This window comes from Purpureocillium lilacinum (genome assembly GCF_023168085.1).
Source record: "Purpureocillium lilacinum CBS 284.36 DNA, scaffold_5, whole genome shotgun sequence".
Classification (NCBI taxonomy): Eukaryota; Fungi; Ascomycota; class Sordariomycetes; order Hypocreales; family Ophiocordycipitaceae; genus Purpureocillium; species Purpureocillium lilacinum.
The window spans coordinates 39,610-57,904 of NW_027072115.1; the positions used below are offsets into that span (position 1 = coordinate 39,610).

At 60.2% G+C, this 18,295-nt stretch overlaps 7 protein-coding genes across 7 annotated transcripts; 2 read left to right on the forward strand and 5 right to left on the reverse strand.

The window, feature by feature from the left end:
- Window positions 1-1,856: 1,856 nt before the first annotated feature.
- Window positions 1,857-2,399, reverse strand: PLICBS_006590 (uncharacterized protein; the record flags this gene model as incomplete). Its single annotated transcript, XM_018327568.1, has 1 exon — window positions 1,857-2,399. The coding sequence occupies one exon, from the start codon at window positions 2,397-2,399 to the stop codon at window positions 1,857-1,859; it is 543 nt and encodes a 180-aa protein (XP_018173751.1).
- Window positions 2,400-4,678: 2,279 nt separating this feature from the next.
- On the reverse strand, window positions 4,679-6,291 carry PLICBS_006591 (uncharacterized protein; the record flags this gene model as incomplete). The annotated part of the gene is made up of 2 exons (XM_018327569.2): window positions 4,679-6,051; window positions 6,126-6,291. 2 exons carry the CDS (start codon window positions 6,289-6,291, stop codon window positions 4,679-4,681), a joined length of 1,539 nt encoding a protein of 512 aa, XP_018173752.2.
- A 1,426-nt stretch (window positions 6,292-7,717) lies between these two features.
- PLICBS_006592 (uncharacterized protein) lies at window positions 7,718-8,656 on the reverse strand (the record flags this gene model as incomplete). The annotated part of the gene is made up of 1 exon (XM_018327570.2): window positions 7,718-8,656. One exon carries the CDS (start codon window positions 8,654-8,656, stop codon window positions 7,718-7,720), a length of 939 nt encoding a protein of 312 aa, XP_018173753.1.
- A 409-nt stretch (window positions 8,657-9,065) lies between these two features.
- Window positions 9,066-9,971, reverse strand: PLICBS_006593 (uncharacterized protein; the record flags this gene model as incomplete). Its single annotated transcript, XM_018327571.2, has 1 exon — window positions 9,066-9,971. The coding sequence occupies one exon, from the start codon at window positions 9,969-9,971 to the stop codon at window positions 9,066-9,068; it is 906 nt and encodes a 301-aa protein (XP_018173754.2).
- A 2,658-nt stretch (window positions 9,972-12,629) lies between these two features.
- Window positions 12,630-14,635, forward strand: PLICBS_006594 (uncharacterized protein; the record flags this gene model as incomplete). The annotated part of the gene is made up of 3 exons (XM_018327574.2): window positions 12,630-12,741; window positions 12,810-13,174; window positions 13,235-14,635. The coding sequence occupies 3 exons, from the start codon at window positions 12,630-12,632 to the stop codon at window positions 14,633-14,635; spliced, it is 1,878 nt and encodes a 625-aa protein (XP_018173757.2).
- A 474-nt stretch (window positions 14,636-15,109) lies between these two features.
- Window positions 15,110-16,189, forward strand: PLICBS_006595 (uncharacterized protein; the record flags this gene model as incomplete). The annotated part of the gene is made up of 1 exon (XM_018327575.2): window positions 15,110-16,189. One exon carries the CDS (start codon window positions 15,110-15,112, stop codon window positions 16,187-16,189), a length of 1,080 nt encoding a protein of 359 aa, XP_018173758.2.
- A 105-nt stretch (window positions 16,190-16,294) lies between these two features.
- PLICBS_006596 (uncharacterized protein) lies at window positions 16,295-17,818 on the reverse strand (the record flags this gene model as incomplete). Its single annotated transcript, XM_018327576.2, has 1 exon — window positions 16,295-17,818. One exon carries the CDS (start codon window positions 17,816-17,818, stop codon window positions 16,295-16,297), a length of 1,524 nt encoding a protein of 507 aa, XP_018173759.2.
- Window positions 17,819-18,295: the final 477 nt, after the last annotated feature.

Consider the following 18,295-nt stretch of genomic DNA (forward strand, 5'->3'; position numbering starts at 1 on the left):
CATGAACGGCCAGCAATATGTGAAACTGGGTAGTGCGCTGCGCAGCCAAAACCTCGTATCGGTCAGCTTCTTCTGCATGTCGGTGGGGAGGCGCAGCAGGCCAGGCCGTCGACGCCAGCAGAAGGCCGTCAGCCAGTGCAACCGTCTTTGAGATGTCTGCAGCTTCTATTGCAAAGGGGCAGGCCCAGCGCTCATCCTAGCACCGTTTCATCTTCAGGCACGCCAAAGCAAGTGCATGACGATGTCGTGCCCACACGCTAGCGGCTCTTTGTCCGTGCCGGCGCTAACGAGAGTTTACCGTGCAAGCATGCGCCAGACGCGGTGCTGATGACCGTGCGCAGAGCCACCTGTTGTTGTGTTCGTGCCGTCCGGAGTCCCGCTCTAAACTGCTTCCCGGTCGTCATCCCGGCAGGCGTTCTCATCAATCGGCCGGGGAGCCAAACTCTGGGGCGGGATTGACGATTTTGCACTGCCGATGTGCTCCGCTTTCACGAGCTTTGATGTTGGGCACAATTTTGCCCCTTGTGGATTTGGTCACACCATGTCCGCCAAGGTGTCGGCCATCGGAGCCGTGCCTTTCAAGGTTCTGCTTCGATCCGATCTTGCCGGTACGATCTGCGCACACGAAGGAACATCCATTTCTTGTCCCTATTTTGACTGTGAAAGCAATGATGTATTGCATTCAGTTCCACCCTGTGACGCAAGATTTTCAACTTGCAAGTCATTGACGATGCGTTGCAGGTGAGTGCAAAGATGTGTGACGCAACTATGGGGTCCCGCACAGAGGCGACATTGTCCGGCGTGTCTATGACCACGTTCCCTTTCTGTGAGGTACTTAGATGCACGACCAATCATGTCCATAATGCCAACGTTGGTAAAGCTTTGCGTGTGCCCTCCAGTGGTCCCAGAAGGACCAGCATCTGTCCGTCGCCGAAACGCGCAGCCGCCAACAGGACCACCGTGTCAGTCATAATTGAGCCGCAAGGTCTTGTAACGCAGTCAGTCGATCCCGAATTTCATGACGGGCGCCGTAGGCGTAGGTTAATCCAGGCTTTAGCAGGAGCTTCCTGCGCTTTATAGGTCTCCTCATTGAGTGTATAGACGGCGCTGCGCTGCTTCGCAGCAACGTCTTTATGTGCTCCTTGCGTCTAGATGCCACGGAATGTTATTTCACGGTGCTTGGTCGCCTAATTCTTTTTTATGTTTGTCCGCTATAAAAGTGAAAGCAGTTTTGCCCGAGTAAAAAGTCCGTCACAGCGTAACGACAAGGTATGAGCTCGTCTACCCTTTGGGGCAATCACTCAAGCGTTTTGGCGCAGTCGGTTTGGTACTTAGCCTAGGTCGCAGCAAATGGCACGTCAGTTGCCTACATCTCTATGCTTCATTACCAAGGGCAGGCACACAGCGGGTCTCTAACTTGCTCTAGGTAGCGCACAGCATGACATTGCAAGACTTTCTGATGTGTCACCGTCCTGTGGGCTTTGCCGTCACTCGGTATCGCTCATCTCGAGTCACTTTATGGATTACAGCAGTGCCTTTAACTTCGCGAGCTCTGGCATGTCACATGAGACACTCCTGGCAGCGGCGAACTACCCTACTGCGCCGATTGTAGGCCTTGATGGGGCGGATTTGTTCCAATTGAGTGATATTTCGGCACTTGTACTGCAATTCTTGGACAAGCCTCACCCACCCCTCAAGTGACAAGCGTCGAAAGCACGATTCATATCACAGGTAGATGTGTCTGCAGAACGACTCTCTTATCTCCGACTTTGTAGGCAACTGACACCCGGCCAGGAGGCCACCCAACTACACCGCGCCCCTGCTAGATGCGAACTGTAATGTCTCTGGCCAGTTCTTCATGCAGCGTTCTGACACTTATCCGATGCAAAGTTGGCCTGAGCCTCGGTCAACACATCGATGATTCCCTGAGCCTGCTGCTGGGCAATTGCCTTGCCCTCCGGGGGAACCTTGTCGACGATGGCCGTGATGAGTCCTTGACTCGCCGTGTTGATCTGGCCAATCTGGTTGCGCGTAACATCGCACTGCTTCGCGGCAGCGACATCTGCACGCCGCGCGAGCAAGTCATCCGAGAGGGTCTGGGCATGGGCCTTGAGTTCGTTGACAGGGTTGAAGAGGGCAATCGTGTCTTGGACCGTCAGCGGAGTTGACCCCTGAACAGTGGTCGTTCCCGTGTTGATCGTGGCGACCAGCGCGTCAGACTTGTCCTTGACAGGAGCAGGGTCGCCATTGAACGCCTTGACGGCCGCGTCGAGGGTATCGATGCCAGTCTGAACCTGGGTCAAGACGCCGGTGACGGTAGCGAGGTCGCGCTGCTCAACAGCCCGACTGTAGACGCCAGTCGCCAGCAGGAGAACGGCAGCTTGCGAGAGGAACTTCATCTTGGTATGTCAAGTTGACTCTTGAACCTTAAGTCACTGAGTACTTGGAGACGTGGGGATATCGTGCAAGTGTTTCTGAGGATGTAGGCTTGATGGAGAGGACTGCCTTCCCCAAGCAGCCAACGGCCCCTTTTATACATTTCGTTTCCTGACCTTTCAGCAGTAGAATCACGAAGCTCGTGAGAGACCAAAAGCCGAGGCAGCCTCAGAGCGTATAGTAGTAATACGGTCGCCAAGAAGGATGTTTCTGCAAGAGCCAAGTGCGGAGGTGTGGCGAAGGGGGCTGCTCGCCGGTATGGTCTCATCAACGTCGCAAGTGAGGCCGAAGCCAGCAAAGCGGCGGGGAAACCGCCGGCGGCGCACGCATTTTGGTCCTATTCGGCCGTTTCCTCGTTTCCGGGCACAGTCAAAGGATGGTATTGCGTCCTTACTCCTGGACGGCCACCTCCTACCAGGCCGAAGCGCCACGACATTGCCTGGCGCTGGTTGAGCCGCCAACTTCGGGGCAACCCCCACGGTCTTAGCCCTTTCCCACCCCAGACCGGGCAGTCACCCCGCATTCCCCCGCAAGACTCCAGGACGCCCGCAGATCCGATTGGGCTACGGTACCTGCGATGCTACTCTGCTTTGCATGCTCCGTGAGCAAGTCCCTTGGCTTGTTTCCTGTGGCGACGGGGATCGGAGCGGTGCTCAGCAGGATCCAACCGGTCAGCCACCTGCCGAATCAATACTGGGCACTCGCCACCGTCGGTGTTACAGCACCTGTGACTGCCGAGCCTCTTTGCCATGGTCAATGGGTTTATCCAAAGCGGATGGCAATCTCTATGTCTTTTCGAACAGCTGGGCGTTGCGGTCACCGCTTCTCCGCGATAGCTTCCAACTGGTCGCATAGACAATGCAAATCTGGCTAACAGCAAGCTGGCACAAGTCACTAGCAGTGTTAATTGAGCCCCGATTTATTGCACGTGGAGACAAGATACACAATCAGACGCCAAAACACAGGTCCCAGACCATCTGATTCAGCCCTGCTTTCTCGGGGCTCTTGCTTCTGTCACGGGCGAGTTGGTGTGGCAACTCGAGGGGATGGATGCGGAGAATCGTCTGTTTCGGGGATAGAAGCCATAAGCAAAACTTGTCTGCGTGTCAATTTTCCCCCGTCTTACTAGTAGACGAATATTAACCGGGATGGATAGGTTGCTGGGGACTTTCTCGACGCTGAAGTCGACAGCGCCGTCGCCATCCAAAAAGGGCCAGCCGCCGCATAACGCCGAGCTGCCCGCCTTCCGTGACGCCACCCGCTATGCATGCTGCCGCCGGCACGGGTATGTGGCTTGGCGACGGCGACTTTGAAGTCCCCCTTGCACCAGGAGGCCTATGTTTATTCCACGAAATAGGACCACGGAGCTTATGGCGATCCTTTAGACTGCCATTTTGAGGCATTGGTCCGGAGGATGCTGGCTGCAGGACTGGAACAAGGAACGCGATCATTGATGTCGGTGCATGTACACATCAGCCGTGACACAGTCTCTAACCACCAGTCTGACAACACCTATTTGCAAAACTGGCCGGCTGCCTGTTCCTGGCGCGAGTTGCATCCTGTGACAGTTCTTTACCGAGGCTACTCTCCATGTGGTACGAGAATGGCAGGTGATGGGCGGCCTGAATTGAGTCACCCACATAGTCTTGCAGCGTATTATAGCCTCGGGGGTATACCATCTACGAGCTGGTCAGGGCGATCGAACCATGCCGAGCATGTGCCACATGGGAGCAGTGTCACACTGCGGTCATGATGCATGTCGCATGTCGAAACCCACAGCCAACACAAACCCACGGGCTCGACTCTAAAACGACCGCATATGGGCTTGGTGATCGCGTTTGCTATAGAATCGGGCGGTAGTCATTCTTTGCCCAACACTGCACTCTTATGCCACCCCTATATATTCCCAGAGGAGATTGATGGCTGTTTTGCCTGGTATCTAATTGTCCAGTGTCTACATGTAGACCGCCGTATGTCTATTCAATTCGAGACGCCCTTCTTCTATCCTACGATGCCGCTGTATAGTTCAGTGCAAAAAAGATGTGCTTGTCGGTTGGGTCGATGCGACTCTGAGGATCCGAATTGTAATTGTTGCACACCGCTCGGCATGGCAAGAGGCCGAAGCGGAGATGTGGCTTCGCCGACCCCGGAGTAATCAGTCGAGCTCAAATCCGTCGTGCATGTCGGCCTTGCCGCTGTGTCGCACGGCATCTGCATCATCGCATACGAGCCTACCAGGATGTCATCGCGACCGCCGTGACCTAGTCAGTTCGCGGGTCAAAAAGGCAAGGCATACAATGAGACCGAGCCCGGCCAAGCCGATGGCCATGTACAACGCGCCGCGAAAACCTCGTAGCCTCTCCTCCTTGGTCTCGCCGTTGCCGTGCACATGAACCTCGACGGTCCCTGCGAAGCCAACCCCCAGAGCGATTCCGTAATTGACGACGGTGTTCACAAGGCTGGCGCCGATGCCTTGGTGGTGCCTGGCCACGGCGTTGGAGAGAATGAGGGTCGCGGCGGGGAAGCTCATGTCCATGCCGAACGGCATGACGATCATGGATACAAAAGTCTGGCCCCAGTATAGCTGCGTGGTTGGCGCAAAGGCTGTCAAGATGGCCCCCGTGGTGAAGGCAACGAGTGCAAAGGTCATGACCAGGGGAGGCCTGACCTGCCACGGACCTAGGAGCTTACCCGTAAACACGGCGGCGGCAGCGCCGGCAATGGCCACGGGACAAAACCACGCCGTGGTCAATAGTGGGGAGAGATGGCGGATGTCTTGCAAGATTTGGACAAGATAGAGTGTCCAGATGCCGAAGGTGGCCCAGCCGCAGACGACGGCAGCCAGCACAAAGGCGACGTCTGCGTTGACCGCGTCGAACGGCAGGAGCGGCATCGAGCTGAGCCTGAGCTCGATGAAGACGAACAAGCCGAAAAGCAAAAGCCCAAGGACGAGAGGCACGATGACCGTTGGCGTCCCCCAACCATCAATCGGGGCCTGCGTCCACGCAAAGTTGAAGAGCACCAGCGCCACAATGCCGACGAAGGCGCCAGGCAGGTCCAGAACCTGCACCCACGACTTCCAGTCGCGCGGCGGCGCATTCTTCCTCGGAAGGGTCGGGATCACGAAGTTGCCCACGACGGCGAGGAAGGCGAGCCAGATGGCCATGACCCAGAGCGCCCAGGGCCACCAGGCCAGGGTCAGCAACGAGGCAAAGGTGCCGCCAAACACTGCGCCAATGGGCGCCACCGCGCCGAAAAAGGCGAACACCATGGCCTTGCGGTGACCCGGGGCGTAGGCGGTGCCAAAGATGGCGAGCGCGTTGGGCAGGCAGATGGCAGGGCCGATGCCCTGGAGCACGCGGGAGAAGACGGCGAGGCGGTAGTTGGAGTAGACGCTGAGGCCGGCGACGAGCGACCACAGCGAGAACCAGGCCAGGCCGGTGATGAGGAGGCGCTTATACCCGAAGACGTCGCCCAGGCGGCCGGAGAAGAGGATGAAGGTGCCGACGGTCAGGGAGTAGCCGGCAACGAGCCAGGCGAGCTGAGGCGGGCTGGTGACGTTGAAGGTCTGGCCGATTGTGCGGAGGAGGACGAGCGTGCCCAGGTATGACGCCTCTGCGCGCCGATGCCAGTCAGTCAATCGGTCGCAACACGAGCAGCGCACAGCGGCGGGAGCGACGTCGTCTTACGGGTACAGAACTGCGCCATGCACACGAGGGCGACGAATGCCGCCTCGCGCGGGAGCGACATGGACTCGGCGCCCCATATCGACCCGGCGGCAGACGGCTCTCGGGTGATGGGATCGGCTGCGGCGTCACGGTCGCCGCTCGGGGGCTTTTCGCCGCGAGAATCCATGTTGGAGAGATGTTCAATTGAGGAATGGGCCGTCCGTCCGTCCGCCCGTCCGCCCGTCGTGCTGGTGGGAGAGCGACAACAGAATCGGCTGGCTCGACCTTGAGTTCCCGACGGCCCAGGGAGCTTCGACGTTGAAGTCGCCGGCCGTCGAAAACTTATTTGTTCAACAACTTGGTAGCCACTTGACTGCCGAGCCGCTAGATCCGCCAGCAGGCCGGCCGTCTGAGCGGGCGTCCGAGAGCTCGCCCGACGTAGGGCTGCCCGCCGCCGGTGCTGCTGGTGCTGGGTCGGTCGGCCCCTAAACCCCCAAGCTCCCTGCTTCGTAGGTCCCCTGCAAGATGTGCCATTGTCTGCCGTGGGGCGACTAGGGCAGGTGCCGCTTGCGCCGCCCGATGCTCGTAGATACGCGCTGCCAGCGTGTGCCCGTCATCCCGCTCGGTTAGTGCTAAAATTTGCGTCGCAGGGCACCTAATTGTCAGCGATTATCAATCGCTGTGTCAATCAGACGACGTCCCCACTGAGCCACTGATGGAAAGCCGCCCGGGGGGGGGGTTTGGCTGGCCACAGGGCAGGCAAGCAGGGCTGCCCAAGCCTCGAAGGACATGGAGCGTTCTGATTGATGACGACTTTGCTAGCATCACCACCGGCAGGGTCGAGCACCCAGACAGGAGCGATTCCTGTGCGGCACGGAAAGGTGGCTTGAGATCTGGGATCGGCGCAGATGCTCCGCGCTCTCGGCTCTCTGCGATCTGAGATCGGTCAAGGTGACGCAACGCGGCGCGGTCGGAGCGCCTCCCGTAATCCGTCTCACTCGCCGGCCCGCTCCGGCGTCATATGCCGTGAGATGCGTCGGCGACGGCAGTGCAGTCACTCCAGAGCCCCCATCAGCCGCCCCGGCAGCCGTGCGCGGCCTCGTCGTGGGATGCCAGAGCAGGCGCTCCGCGGCGAATAAAGTAGACTTAAGTCTGGCCTTGGGCAGAACCGGCATTCATCGCCGCATCGCCAGAGGCGCATCTCGTGGGGCGTCGCACACGCTTGCGCGAAGAGACATACGACGCACACATGCAATCGCGCAGCGGCACCCACCTCGGACGACTCGGACAGCGCCGACGAGGACTCACATTGCCCACTCTGCAAGCGGTTGCGCGAGCGCGACGGGTATTTGCAAACGAATTGAGAGGCATTCATGCCAAGGCACTGGCGACGGTCGGCAAGCCAAGAAGCTGCACCACCAAAACAGCATCGTGGACTTGGATTGCGCAGGGCATATATATATCTAGCTAAAGCACGCGGACACGCAAGAGGCCGACTTGTTTGCGCGGCACAACATTCGGTTGCATACTCGAGTTAAAACTTCGTGGCCTTGGGGTCAATCGACGTCACCAGAGGCATGCCACCGCGCACCACGAGCAGATTCATCCCTGGCTCAGCTGCTCCTGGCTTCGCGCACGGCCCTCAGCACCATTCGATTGGCGCGGTCGCGCTCCTCCAGGTCAGGCTGTCCGTACGCCTCGTCGGCCTGTGCAAAGACCTTGCTCTCCCATGGGCCGCCCATGTTCACGCGTCCGCCGTCGTCCCAACAGGCCTGCACCGTCCCGCCAACGTTGCCCAGCAGGGCCCTCAGGCCACCGGGCCCGCCGCCCGCCTGGAAGCTCTTGAACGGGCCGGCGTACGCCCAGCGCGGGCCCATGCTGGTCTGTATGATGCGGTCCAGCTGCTCCACCGTCACGACGTCCTCGTCGACCAAGTGAATCGCCTCGCGCAGGAGCGCCCACGCCAGACGGCCCGCGACGAAGCCCGTAATCTCCCGGCTGAGCAAAATGGGCTCGCGCCCGATCCGGCGCCAAAAGTCCATCGTCTTCGCCACAACCGCCTGCGAGGTCTGGGGCGAAGGCACAATCTCCAGCAGAGGGAGGATGTGTGGCGGGTTGAACGGGTGCACCACGAGCAGCCTCGTCTTGTCCGTCATGCCGGCGTTCTGCTGCGACGCGGGGATCCCAGAGGTGCTCGTCCAGAGCAGCGCATCCGGCGGGGCGACCCTCTCGACTTCCGCCCACAACTGCGTCTTGAAGGCCAGCTTCTCTGGACCGCTCTCTTGGACAATGGTGCAGCCTGCCACGGCGTCCGCGACGGACGACGTGAGCTTGACCTCGGCGGCAAGCTTCCGCAAGCCAGGAGGCAGATACGTCGGCAGGACAGTTGCGACGTACGATTCGAGGTCAGGGCGGACATCCATGATGGTGAGCTGAGACGCATCAGGGAGGTGCGTGAGGTGCAGGGCTGCGAGAGACAGCCCGATTGTGCCCGCGCCGATGAGCGCAATGCGCATGTCTGGCGCGGACGACGTCGGCGTGGTGTCTGTCATGATGGGCAGGTCGGGTATCGCGCTGCCGTTCCAATTGCAGAGGTTTGAAGATTGAATGAGCCGTGGTGTTACGGTCCTGCACAGCGCGATTCATCTTTCGCGTCGCGGCACGCGCCGCGCAAGACGCGAGCTGAACGGGCAGTCAGGTGATGTGTGGTGGTCGACCGTGAATGTCAATTGTGCGCCCTTTGCGATACTGTAATACGAGCGACGCGAGACGGCGAATCGAATCGTGGCCGACGATCAGACGCGAGAGGGGCGGGACGATCGTGCAGCTGCCGAGCCGCTGCCGCCGCCAGCCAACCGATCCAATACGAACAAGAGGAGGTAAATCTGATCTGTGGAGGCGGCAGGGGCAACGATAGCAGGGCAAGCATTGCCGCGCGCGACGGACGACACTCGCCGGGCCTCACGACGTCGGCTGGCCGCCGCCAACATCGCCGTTGGCGGCGACGGCGTAGCTGACCCTGCTGATGCCCTTGGCGCGCGATATCTTCCTCACCGTCGTGGGCCCGCATTGGTCCGTCGTGTCGACGTGCGTGCCGCCGCATGGGTAGACCTCGGCGCCGACGATGCGCACCACTCGGAAGCGGTCCTCGCCCGGCGGCAGGAGGCCGCGGTCCGGGATGAGGCGCTCCAGGCCCTCGCGGCGGAAGTCGTCGTCGGTCCAGAAGTCGATCTCGACGGGCATGGCGCGGCTCAGGTACTCGTCGACGCGCGCCTGGATGGGCGCCTTCCAGCGGCCCTCGATGCTGCCGCGGAACTCGCACGCGGCGCTGTCGGGGAAGTGCGACGCCTTGAGCTCGTCGAAGCCGGGCACCTCGGCCTCGAGCAGGCTGCGCACCGCCGAGCCGAGCACGTGGCCGGCCGTGTGCAGGCGCGAGTACAGCAGCCGCTTGTCGGCGTCGACGGCCTGCTCGACGACGTCGCCGGGGGCCATGGCGACGGCCAGAGGCGCGTCACCACCACCAGCGTCACCACCACCGATGTAGTGTCCCAGGTGCAGCACCTGGCCGTCGTGGACGGCGTCCATGCGCACGGCCCGGACGCGGAAAATGGGCACGCGGGCCGCGACGTCATGGCCAGCAGCCATGGCCAGCGTGCCCTCATCCGACGGCTGGCCGCCGCCCTGCGGGTGGAAGACGGTCTCCCTCGTCACGACAACATGGTCCTCGTCGGCGCTGGCCTGCTTGAAGAGGGCCTGGTTGGCCGCCTCGAGGTCCGCAAAGGGCCGGACCGAGTGCACCGTCGTCTCGAGGCGCAGGAGCTTGCCGTCGTACTGGAAGGAGAGGCGGGTTCGTGCGGGAACGGTCATGGCGGTTGCTTCGTCTTCCTTCTGCAGTGATTTAGGGGGTGAAAGAAGAGTGTTTCTTTCAATGTCTTGCGGGCGCGTCCGCGGCTCGGTTTTTCTTCTCGAGCGGACTTGAGGCTATTTTCCCCCCCGAGTCCCCGACATCCTACGTTGTGGGGCAGCCTGCGCCCTTTGGCAACATCGCCGTCAGCAGGGACAACGCGAAGGAATGCTTCTCTGTCGTTCCATTGTGTTCGCCTCCCGCGATCTTGAATCCTTGGTCACGGCAGCGGGCGGTAGATCTGCAACATCCGTCCGGTGCAATGCAGCACTCACTTGATGTATGGTGAATGCAGCATGTACGGCCATGCCATCCCACTCACGGTTGTTGTCTGTCGAGGAAGCGTCCCCGGGCGCTTGCACTGTGAAAATGCCCCGCCATGCATGCCCGTCGCCTGCTGTAGTTTTCAGCAAACGCCCAACTCATGCTCGATGTGCAGATGCGCGTTCATGCAGCCAGGAGAACCAGACGACGGAAGCATTCCCCTCCAGCCTTGCACAGCATATGCTTTCAAGCAAGGGCATGCTGCCGCAACACTGGGGGCCTCCAACCTGCCGCCAAGGGGGGTGAATTACGGTCGCCACGAGCCGCAGGGTAGGCAAAACACGCTGCCGCTGTTTTGTTTTTCCCTCGGCGGTTGGCGCGTCCGCCGCACAGACGGGTGCCCATTCATCAGCACCGATCAGGTCAGGGACTCAGGGGGCGGCTGCAGCACGTGACGCCTCCGGCCCATTATTGGCCTTCGATGCCTCCAACGGGGCCGGGCCATGTCATGCCAACTTGGCAAGCGGTCCATCCCGGAATCAACCCCCCTGGACCCCGTCTGCCAAGTACGGAACATCGTGGAGAAGACTTGGCCGACGGCGCCTCCGTGCATGGCCAAGGACCAGCGCAACGATGAGGGCTTGCCAATACCGCACTGGCCATAGGTTGGAGATGCGGGTGCACGTGCCCGTTTGACTTACCAAGAGCTGCCCTCGCAGAACCGCGCCTACGGCATCGTTGGACAAGGCGCAGTCGGAGCGAAGGCCGGCATGCTGCAGCTGCCGCGATACCCGTTGGTTCGTTCATCATGCGCAATTGCGCATTGCGCGCCCGTGGGGGGCCGGGACAGAGCGGCGGGGTGACGAAGTCGCGGAGCAGCCACGGACCCAACATGAGCAGCGCAAACTGTCAACACTCGACAGACTCGAGACCCTGCAGCAAAAAGCAATGAATGTGTTTTCTCCGGGCTCCAGCAGCAGCCGGCGCAGCACAGCATGCCAAGGCCCTCCGGCCTCAGCACCGCTGAGCATGACATGAACCATCCCGTTGGCCCTCGGCATCCTGGCCGAACGAAAGGCTCGCCCAACGGTACGTGCGCAGGCCGCACTCACCTCACCAGGAAGCTGCTTCCGCGGTGGCCTGGTGTCTCGTCGACGGACGCGGTGGACATCCAGTTGAGGTGACAGTAGACCCGGGCCGATGTCTCAACGACTGGTGGGAGGCTGGGACCCCGCTTTCTGCGCGGACGGAACGACATGTCGTGTAACTGCGAGACGTGTTCGCTGGAATCCTCACGAGGGCCTTCTTGGAAAGTTGAGCGACATCGGGGGATCCCGCCCTGGCGGTCAGGGCGGTTGACGAATAGGTGGTTGATGCTCGACTGAGGCGCGGCATGAGCGGCGACCACTTCCTCCTCGACGGACGGTCCACACAACGTCGACGGAGCCTGGAAGTGACACAACAAACGTTGTCCAGGGGCGGCTTGCATCTGGCTGCCGCCCGTCAACAGGGGAGGAAAACCCGTGCAGACGTCGGGAAACAGTCCTCGTGGCGCTAAATTACTCGAAGGCACATGGGCACCACCGCCAGGCCAGGGCCATCCTTGATCCATCCCCTCCGGGTGCCACCACCCGTCAATCTGTGGGGCCGCAGCCACTCCCAGATCCAGGGCAAGCCATCCGTTCACGAGGCGTTCCTTGGCCATGCAATTGGCGGGCGGGCACGTCGCCGTCACGGCCCCGAACGACATCACAAGGGTCGCATCGGTCGGCGCTAAGGCTTGCCATGAGCGCGCTCGAGATGCTCTGGCCATCGAGTACCGTACGAAGCATGACCCCCCAAGGCTTGGCTTGGCCGCTTTACCGAACTGCCTCTTCGGTCGCATTGACGGGACCAAGGCCATCATCCCCTCGCCGCTCTCGCACCAACGCACCGCGCTTCTGGGTGCAAACCCACATCGTAGCGCTCCAGCCGGCTTGCAAGCAGACGGGTTGGCTTGCGAGCGTGCGCTCGACTTGCTCTCACAGGGGAACGGGGCGCCGATCCGGACCGCGCCTGGCGATGCGCCCCGTGTGCGCGGGTATGGCCTCTATTGGCAGCTTGTCAGTCTGTCGCCTGCCGCACGTGGGTGCCCATGGGATGTCCAATCTGCTCGGCCTCGACGCGACTCGTTATCTGTCGGCAACCGGACTGCCAATCTTTGCCGCGGAAGAGACCTCGGGAGCCACCGCGTTTCCGATGGTATAAGACACGACGACATCCCGCCCCTGGGATGAGGGGGCGAGGAACGCTTGTCAGGTCGCACGGGCTAGGGTCGTCAAGTCTCATTGAGATCGATAAGGCAGATTGAGATCGATATGGCCCCCGTTCGATCCCTCACGCCGATAGCGGCAGCTGCTTGCCTCCTCGCCAGCGTCGCAAGCGCCGGCTCCCTGAAGGACATTGACCATGTCGTTCTCTTCATGCAGGGTATGCATACCGCCGTGACTCGAGCTGCCCATGTGCCGTAGAGGACTGACAGCTCCCGCTCCCGCTAGAAAACCGCGCCTTTGATCACTACTTTGGCTCCATGGCTGGTGTCCGAGGCTTCAAAGATGCCAACCTGCAAATGAACGGAAATGTCCCTGTCTGGAAGCAAAAGACGAGTCCGGCGTTGACCACCGAAACCGACTACGTCAACCCTTGGTACCTCAACTATCTCGGAGGGAGCTGGCCTGAGGCGACGCAATGTATGTCTGCCGGCAGCAACGGCTGGTACGAGAACCACGCCGCCTGGAACTTTGGCTCGAATGACCACTGGGCCATGAACAACACGCCCTGGAGCATCGGCTTCTACAAGAAGCAGGATATCCCCACGCAGTGGGCCTTGGCTGAGAACTGGGTCATCGGAGACATGTATCAGGTAGGTGACTGGCAGGCAAGCGCGCGTGTTGTCACGGATATGTTTCTCACAGACCTGCAGGAGTCTGTTGTCGCCTCCACCAACCCGAACCGTGTGTCCTGGATTTCCGGTTCCATCAATGCTCCAGGCTCGCCGCAGAAGCCAGACGAAGGAGGCAACCCCTATATCGACAACAATGAGACCCCTGGCTGTGAGCGGGGAGGCATTAACTGCTATCCTCTCAAGTGGAAGACCGCTGCTGAGTACTATGAGGATGCCGGCGTGTCGTGGCAGGTCTTCCAGGACGCCGATAACTTCGACGACAACCCGTTCGCGTGGTTTAAGCAGTTCCAAGACGCCCCGAAAGGCTCGTCCCTATACACGAGAGGCATGCAAGGGCTGCCACTAAACACGTTTTATGAGCAAGCCGCCAGTGGCACCCTTCCGGAGGTGTCTTATATCGTCGGCCCGATGCAGCTGTCAGAGCATACGCCGTACTCGCCTCATGACGGCGCCTGGCTGCAGGACAAAATCGCCCGTGCTGTTCTCGACTCTCCCAAGTATAACAAGACTGTGCTGATGATCTCCTACGACGAGACGGGTGGTTGGTGGGATCACCTCGACCCGTATCGGTCTCCGGACGGGACGCCCGGCGAATGGATTGACGACCCTTGGGGACAGGTTGGACACACCTTCATCGGCCCGGGCTTCCGTCTCCCGTTCTACATCATTTCGCCCTGGACTAGGAACGGCGGCGTGTATACGGAGCACATCGACCACAACTCCCAGATTATGTTCATCGAAAAGTGGCAGGCAGCCAAGGGCCGGAACGTCACTACGGACGAGATGGTGCACTGGCGGCGGGAGCACATGGCCGACCTCGTTGGCGCCTTCGACTTTGCGAACCCCGACTACTCCATCCCGAACCTGCCCTTTGCCCCCGAGCCTCATCGCAATGCCAACGGCGACTACGACGGATCGTCCTACTGCCAGTCCAGGAACCCAAAGACGCGCCCGCCCGTGCCCTACACTGGCGACGGCGTGATCAAGGATATCGCCAGCGTCGTTGAGCCTGGCTTCAAGTCCGTGCGCGGCAAGATCACGGAAGGGCGCTACCTGGTGTTCGAGATGGACGGATACGCGTTGACCAACCCGGGCCGCTGCCGCCCTGACGGCGGTGCGACCGTCACCAAGGTCTCCAAGGGCCACGCGCGCGACCTGCAGCGGTGGATCGTGCATGCCGTGCAGATCGGTGGCGACGACTTTACCCTTGAGAGCGCCGTCGATAACCGGTTCATCTGTGCCGGTGGAAAGATGTGCAAGGACAAGCAGGATGCCATCGTGTTCACCCTCGGCTTCGAGCCGAGCAAGGGTCACACCATCAAGTCCAAGGCGTCGTCCAAGTACGTGTCGGTTGCAGACAAGAAGTTGACGCTCGAGGGGTCTCTGAGCCACTGGGCGACGTTCAGCGTCAGCTACTAGGGAGTCGCACTCAATGCGGCCGAGCTTGACGGCACTGGTGAGCGGGGAAAAAACTGGCGCAGAGCTGGCGATGGATGGAACCCAATGGCGTCGCGGCCTGAGGTGGCCATGCGCATCTGCGAACATACACGCCAACGGGCATAGGAGTATGTACATACAGCGTATTACGACAGCACAGGCGATGGCCTGGATTTGATGCGAAATGCAAATGAGAATGATGAATGAGCGGATTGCTCAAAGTATTTATCCAGGCCCAACAGCGCGTCGCGGGTGAATGCTTAACCGCCTGGGAGAGTTTCCCGACCACATCCGAGCGAAAGCTGGCGGGGCAGCTGTCTTCTTATTGATCATTTGTCGCTGCGAGTGGAAGAATCCCATGTATTGACACGTTGTCCGAAGGCCGGGACCTTGCATTCACCCACACGCAGGAGCCACGATCCTCGATTGGAAGTAGGCACCGCGCCACCGGCCACGATGGAAGCGTCCGAGACCATCCCAAAGATTCGCATCGCAATCATCGGCGCCGGTCTCATCGGCCCGCGACATGCAGAACATGTCGTTGCGAATCGCGAAACCGAGCTGGTCGCAATCGTCGACCCGGACCCTACTGGGAGGCGTCTCGCAGAGGAGCTCAACGTCCAGCACTACTCGTCCACCACGGACTTGATCGCAGCGGGAGACGTCCCCCACGCCGCAATCGTCTGCACGCCGAACCACACCCACGGCGCGGTGGCGACGCAGCTGTCTGCAGTCGGCGTCCACGTTCTGATAGAGAAGCCATTGACCGCGGACATTGCCAGCGGTGAGGCGCTGGTCGCAGAACTGGCACGGTCGCAAGCAAAAGCCCTTGTCGGCCACCACCGGCGCTTTAGCCCTTACATCGTCGCCGCAAAGGCGGTGCTAGAGTCCGGCTCGCTGGGCCGGGTCCTCGCAATCAACGGCCTCTGGACTCTGTACAAGCCCCCGGGCTACTTCGACGCGCCGGGCGATTGGCGGCGCGGCGACGCGGGCGGCGTTATCCTCATCAACATGATTCACGAGGTCGACTTGCTGCATCACTTATTCGGCCCAATTGCGCGAGTGCATGCGGAGAGCATTGCACGACAGCGCGGCCACCGGGCGGAAGAGGGCGCCGCCATGACCATTCGCTTCAGGTCCGGCGCCGTCGGCACCTTTCTCATATCCGATGCGACGCCCTCTCCCTTCAACTTTGAGTCTGGCACCGGAGAGAACCCGCTCATCCCCCAGACAGGAAGAGACTTTTATCGCATCTTCGGCACCGAAGGCACCTTGAGCGTCCCGGACATGACGCTTTGGCGTTATGAAGGCGTATCAAAGTCCTGGCACTCGCCCCTGACGGGCGAAACAATCCCCACGACTGCAACGGTTCCGTTTGCGGAGCAATTGGCGCACTTTTGTCGCGTTCTGAGAGCCGAGGAGCCTCCCAGTTGCACCCCAGAAGCAGGCCTGGCTGCGCTCAAGGTTTGCGCTGCCATCAAAGATGCCCTCAGGGACAACACGACTGTCGAAGTAGGGGAATATTCGCTTGGGTAGCACGCATGGGAAAGTTCAAGCAACTCGACATGTAACTTCGTGGGCCTGAGCCGCCACATTTGCTTCAATTTCGCGAGTGTCTTCTCAACAGTCTATATAGCTTGGCTACTTCTTGGTAATCTTGAAGACAGTCTTCACAGCGGCATGGTCCGATGTCCACTCGTTGTCCTTATGGTTTGGCTCCTCTTGCGGCTTCCCGACGAGGACCACCTCCGAGCTCTCCACGTGCAGACCCCCCTTGTAGTAGATGAAGTCTATTCTGTCCATCGGTTCCGGACGACCTCCGTTGTCCTTGTAGATGGGGGACCAGGTGATTCCAGGGTCCTTCTGCGGATAGCGATGGTCCTTCCTGTAGGAGTCGAGGAGGCCCGCCTCAGTAGGCAGCACGGAAGAAGGCCACGGGAAGCTTCCGACGTTGCAGTGAGCCTCACGCGTAGCATCTATCCAGTCAAGATGGGAAGGGGCGTTGAAGTCTCCGGTCAGCAGCAGAGGAATCTTATCGGTGTTGCCGAGCTCCTCCTTCATGCCGGCCACAATCTCTTTCATCTGGGGTGTCCGCCCGGATTCCTCTTCGCGCTTCAGAACTTGATCCCGAGTCATGTTGGAGAAGCAAAAGTCATAAGGGCCGTAAGGATCATATCCGAGATGCGTGTTCCACATCACAACCTCGCTCTTGTCCCCATCCAGGGAAATGCGGACCGAGCCAGCCGCCGAGGTGTCTGGGTACTGCTGCGTGATGGGATAGCGACTGATGATACCAATGTCTCGTGTTTCCCAAAAGTACCAGCCAAGCGCGTAGGCAAGGCGACGAACATTGCCTCTCTGGCTCTCCTGGACGCCCACGACGTCTGCGCCACTCGCGGTCAGGAAGCGAATTTGCTTGTTGTGGTAGTCGTTGACTTGGGTGCCGCCGTGCCAAAGGTTGAAGGAGAGCACGGTCAGTTTCTCGACCAGCTGAGAGGTTTTTGATCGAACCGGTACTCTGACGGTGAGCTGCGCCTTGGATCCGTCGCTCCCCGTCGCTTCAACGGTTACGACAGCGGTACCTTGGCGTCCGGGTGTACCAGAAATGATGCCGTCGGCCGATACGGAAGCCCAGTCGCCCTTGTCCGATGAAGCCAATCGAAACGTGTTGTTGGCATCGGGCGAAACTCCCACCAGGCCGCGGATGCTCGCTTCAAACCTGTCGCCTACGCGAGCATTATGCGTAGTGAACTCCTGGACGATAAACTTGACGGGCCCAAAACCCTCAAATCGCAGGTCAATCTGCTCGGTAATCTTGACATAACCATCCTTGGCGAGAAAGTACGCGGTGTAAGTCCCAGGCTTCAGGTTCGGCACCGAGAGCTGCACGGACCCCTGACCGGCGGTGGTGTACTCCCACGTAATGGGGTTTCCGCGCTTCTTATCGTATTCAGGGCCATTGGAGTAGGCAAACAGACCAACCCAGTTCTTAGCATCGGGGGCTGGCGTGGAGTAATTGAAGGTGAGGGCCGTCTTGCTCTGGTCGAGGATGAAGGACGGGCTTGACGAGTCCACGGGCGCGGCAAACGCCGTCGGGGCGAGAAGCAGGCCGCAGATGATGCCCCGCAGTCCCGACTGACCGGGCAAGAAGCTAGACAGTCTCATTGCGGTGACTATATTGCTCAATGAGGATTCCTGTCCGCAGGGGCCGAGGGGCCTAGAGGTTGCCGGAGGAATCGCGATCTCTATATATTCCGAGCATCTTCATACAGGGGTTGACGATGCATTGCGACGTCAAGACAGTCGATCCTGCACCTAGCGTGCCGCGCTGGGCCTGTGTCCTCGTGTGAGCACATTCTCCGCCCACGTGCCTGAGCCGACGGGATCGACAGTCGCGATTTGCCCACGTGCAGGCAAAGTTGTTGAGTCTTACGTAGTGAGCCGTATTAGCTTGGCCCGCTACTACGTCCTCGTCCGCTTGTTTGAACCTGCGGGCGGATTTCTGAGTACATAATAATTGCCGACGCAAGGCGACCGTAGAGGCTAGCAACCCGCCACAGCGTTGCAGCAGCAAGTTACAACTGCGAAGGAGCCAAGCGAGCACCCTCCTAGCTCTGGCACTACACACCCGAGGAATGGCGG